This window comes from Lipotes vexillifer, unplaced genomic scaffold, assembly GCF_000442215.2.
Source record: "Lipotes vexillifer unplaced genomic scaffold, Lipotes_vexillifer_v1.1 scaffold1035, whole genome shotgun sequence".
Classification (NCBI taxonomy): domain Eukaryota; kingdom Metazoa; phylum Chordata; class Mammalia; order Artiodactyla; family Lipotidae; genus Lipotes; species Lipotes vexillifer.
This window is the reverse complement of record NW_006772073.1, coordinates 717629-722675: the sequence shown is the minus strand read 5'-3', so window position 1 is coordinate 722675 and position 5047 is coordinate 717629. Positions and strand designations below refer to the sequence as shown.

At 37.7% G+C, this 5047-nt stretch overlaps 1 protein-coding gene across 1 annotated transcript; it reads right to left on the bottom strand.

Annotated features, from left to right (window-relative positions):
- Positions 1–2632: 2632 nt before the first annotated feature.
- LOC103073167 (olfactory receptor 13C3-like) lies at positions 2633–3607 on the bottom strand. The gene is given in 3 exon segments (XM_082931291.1): positions 2633–3249; positions 3252–3337; positions 3339–3607. Coding segments are annotated over 3 exon segments (912 nt in total). The 5' UTR covers positions 3548–3607.
- Between the last annotated feature and the right edge of the window lie 1440 nt (positions 3608–5047).

Sequence of the window (5047 nt, the reverse complement as noted above, 5' to 3'; positions counted from 1 at the left end):
TTAGTGCCCCGGTCCGGGAGGATCCCGCGTGCCGCGGAGCAGCTAGGCCCGTGAGCCATGGCCGCTGAGCCTGCGCGTCCGGAGCCTGTGCTAAGCAACGGGAGAGGCCACAACAGTGAGAGGCCCGCGTACCGCAAAAAAAAGAAAATAATAATAATAATAATAATCTGGATGAGGAAGATACATAATGATGAAAGAAGGCTGACCATGTGTTGGTAATTTTTTAAGCCATGTGAATGGTATATGGAACTTTGTTAAATTACTCTTGCTCTTCTGTTAAGTATTTGAAAATAAGTATTTCTAAAAGTAGGCTTTAAAGAAAAAATACATAAGTGTGTGTGTATATATAGATAAATAGAGATATAAATATATGTATGTATGTATGTATGTAAATAGAGCTGTAAACGTATTTGGGAAAACTCCTATGATGGTATTAAGGGTGGGTAGAGGGTAATTTACCTAGAAATTGAAAATGTTCATACCACCTTCTGTATTAGCTTCACTTCTTAAAATTTATCCTCTGAAACCATAGGTGTTGTACACACACACACAAAAAAAACCTTTAACCTCAAGGGTTCATAGCATATTAAGTGATAAATCAAAATACAAACATGATGAATGTATGACTCCTAGTTACTAGAAGAAATATTTTAAATGGTAGTTTTAGGAGATGACCATAGTGACAATTTTTTAATACTTTTTGATATTTTTAATTAAAAATTTATTTATTAATAAGAAAATAATACACCTAATAATCTATTGGAGATTTCCTGATTTTTCCAGGGAAAGACATTTATTATCAAATCTGTCAATTTTCTGATCATTGATTAACATGAGTACGCTTGTTTATAACAAAGCCCTATAGCATCCACTTTTATATACCTATGGAATATTTTAGCAGGTGAAGAGTTCAACTTGATATAAGCCTGCATATTAGATGTTGACACTCTTGGTATTGCGGGAAAAAATTAAAAATTAAGGTGCTAAGGAGTTGGTTAAAAAAATATAAATAATATTTTTATATGCCTAAAACATTGTCATAGAACGAAAGTTAAAGAGAACTAAGCATGGATCAGATACAAATGCAGGGCCTCTAGTGAGAGGGTAGAGGAGAAGCACTAGAAGTTCAAAAGCTGTCAGCCACAGGGTCGGGTACATGCCTTTCTGAACCAAAAGCAACACCAATGTGATCCAACCCAGAGGAGAGGGAACAGCATCTGGAGGTTTTTTGCAGTGACAGCACTCATTCTGGTGGGACAGTGGCAGAAGAGCAGAATTTAGTGACCAGATCATCTAGGCAGAAATCTGGGTCAACCTGAAGGAAGTAGACTGGCAAAGAATGAAGCCTCTGAGTAGGAGATATGGGGTCGTGTGGCTCTAAAACAAGTAGGAAAAAGGAAGACTGGGTAGGAAAATGAAGTCAAAACCCAGCTATCATAATGAGCTAAGAGACCATGAGGAAGCTGGATGGTGTGGCCCAAAGACACCCTATGCTAGGCACTGGCCTTCTAGACGAGGACTCTACAGAAAAAGAAAAAAAAATAGATTTACTAAGGAGTTTCAACTCATTAGAGAATGACAAGAACTGATTTAATTTCCCCAGTCATGGATTTTATCACTCCTTCGGAGCCTGTAAGAACATCTCAAGCAGATTTGAAATGTTTTTGTTTATTTTTTGGTTTAGAATACCCACCTTCCTTCCTCCTCTACACTAGCTCCTCTTCTGGTCTGCTGCCTCAAGAGCTCAGCAGGCCTCCACTCATCAAGCCAGTCAAGCCAGAAGTCAGACTCTCTTTCTTTGCAAGCACCCGAAACCTTAAGAGCTTTTTTGCAGCACCATCTCACTTGGCTTGGATTAGAACAAAAAACGTCCCCATTCTTCCCCAGGGACTGTAGTGCAACACCTCCCACCAAGCACTGTACACTCCACATAAGGCAGAACACTCCCTTGATTATTTCTTCCCCTGGCCCCAACTTCTCTTTATGTAGATATGGGGGGAGGGGCAAGGAGGGTGTGACTTATATTAACAGAGCGACCTTTATGGGGAGATATCTAGCTCTCATAAATATTAGCTTGGGGTAAAAGAGGTACTCAGTAGTAACTTTTAGTCCTCAATTTGGAGCCAGCTTTAATTCTGAAATTTTAGGACACTATGAAGTTGGTGCTATGCTAGGTACTTTCTCCAACTTATTGAAATTATAATTTCAATATACACTGGTACCTGGTTTTATCTCTTTCCTTATTACAAGTCTATGATTTACAAAGAATAGACTATCCAATGTCATTTAGGTAGTTTGTGGAATTGAAGATTTTGTACTCTTGCCACTCTATCTCCAAAGTTATGTGTAACTGTTTTCTACTACATTTCTGTACAGTACACCAGAAACCCTCATTTCAGATACCACCTGGGATGAGACTTTAATGAAATTCATTGTACTTGTGAGATCTGAAAACACTGGAAGCTGAGTTTATAGCAAACTACAGTTCTCAGTAATTCTAGCTAAGTAAGGTTAGTGAAGGGAAAAATAAAAATATCTCTGCTTAACCATGGTTTCCTCAAAGCTTCTTACTGATTTAGCTATAAGTCCATCTTTGTGCCTATTATACAAAGATCTGCATTTTCTGAAATACTTATTGGATAGGTTTTCGGTTTAGCAAGTATTTTACAGCTGCTTTTACATCCTTATTCCTCAAGCTACAGATCATAGGATTTAGCATAGGTGTCACTACACCGTAAAACAGGGAAATGAGCTTGTCAGAAGTTTGCAACTTGTTTTCTCCGGGCAGTTCTTGAGATGTGGGTTTGGCATACATAAAGAAGATGGTATCATAAAATATAATTACCACAGTCAGATATGCTGAACAGGTGGAAAAAGCCTTGCATCTTCCTGTGGCTGAGTTCATTCTCAAGATGGTGTAGAGGCTGAACATGTAGGAGAAAAAAATGATCAGCAATGGAAGAATTAGAAATGCCATATTTGATATTGTCATGGTGATAATACTGAGGGATATATCAGCACAAGCAAGCTTGAGAACAGCTAATATTTCACATGGGAAATTATTGATAACATTATTCTCACAGAAAGGCAATCACACGGGAAGAGATGTTTGCACAACTGAGTTGATTCCACCAAACAGCCATGACACAGAAGCCATCAGTACATACACTACCTTGCTCATGATGACGGGGTATCTCAGAGGGTTACAGATGGCCATGTAGCAGTTAAAAGCCATCATGCCAAGGAGCAACATTCTGTTGACCCCATTGCAAATCCTAAGAACATTTGCACTGCACATCCAGAGAAGGAAATGTTCCTTTTTTAAATGATTAAGCTCATCCAGAAAAGAGAGGTTTCCCAGGAAGAAGTACATTGGGGTGTGAAGATGGGAATCAAAGATGCTTGCTATTATCAGAACACCGTTGCCAATTAGAATCACTAGATACATAATTAGAATTAGAACAAAGTCAACTATCTCAATCTTTGGGTATCCAGAAAGACCCAGAAGAAGAAATTCTAGCACAAATGTCTGGTTAATTTTATCCATGTCATCCACTTTCAGTATGTCAAAGGAAGAGCTAATATAAAATATATTCACTGCCAAGAAACAAATGTTACATGTTACATATTACATGAACAATTGATTTTTTAAGAATGAATTATAAGGAGTGTTTGCTTGAAACTCTGACATCCAGCTATCTTCAACAATGTGTATGACTAGAATACAATAAAACTGGGAAGGATGGAAGTACCTATGCCCATTGCCAATATGTGAAGATCTACCTATGATCAAGCAAACATACAGAAGTAACCTTTCTTGCTGTTGAAGCCTTGTTCCTTGGTTGAGGTTTCTAAAACTCCTGACTAATTAGCAACTATAAGCCTGACTTCATCTGCCCCAGAAAGTAAGCAGTGGAGATGGCAGAGACTACTCAACAAGGACTGGAAATATGATTCTGCAATTCATGATGGTCAAAACTTCACAGCAACTTTGTTTTTGGTGCATATTTCTTTCTACGACTGACACTGCATACTTTATATTAGGCACTTTAATTTTTTAATAGACATTAATAATAATAAATTAAATAGCATAAACTGAAATTTAACATCTGTTTAAATGTAGATAGTTGTTGATCTCATTCCAGCTCCTCTTAGTATCTTGTGTGACTGTTCCTGTGACAAGACCATTGCATAGATCAGATCCACATGAATGTCACACACAGTCTTTGGAGAGTATTACATAGTCTCTTAACTTATTTTCATTCTGTGGCTTCAGCGTGTATCTTCATAATTTACTCACTTAAGTCAATCTAAGAAAACAGCAAGAAGGTTTAAGTATTTTATATAAATAGGTATACACATGTGTATATGTACTACTACTTTATGCTTAACAAAATACAATCATTGTTTATATTACTCCCATTTTTTCAAATATTAAAACATGAAATTTTTCCAAGGTTAACCTCATAGTAAACAGTGAAGTAGAGCTCAAAGCTCAGATCAAGTGTAGTTCACAGCATCACTAATTTTTATATACACATGAATCACCTGGGTATCTTGAAAAGCTTTAGATTCTGTTTTGGTTTTGGGGGCAGCTCCTGAGAGTCTTCATTTCTCGTAACAGCCCAGGGTCATACTTATGCAACAGGTCTTGAAAGCACTTGAGTAACAAGTTTTTAATCTACACTGAGCTGGCAGATTATCCAGATACTTCTGATACAAATGGATTTTCTTTTGCCTTATTATGTGGATTGGCATACCAAACTGGAAAATGACAAGAACATATTCCTTTTGTGTTTTAGAGAAAATTCAATATTCATATACTCTTAAGAAAAAAATATTATTGAAAGAGTTAAATAGTCTTAAGGAAAAAATATTATTGGAAGCATTTTTTTTTTTTTTTTTTTTTGCGGTATGCGGGCCTCTCACTGTTGCAGCCTCTCCCGCTGCGAAGCACAGGCTCCGGACGCACAGGCCCAGTGGCCATGGCTCACGGGCCCAGCCGCTCCAGCATGTGGGATCCTCCTGGACCAGGGCACGAACCCGC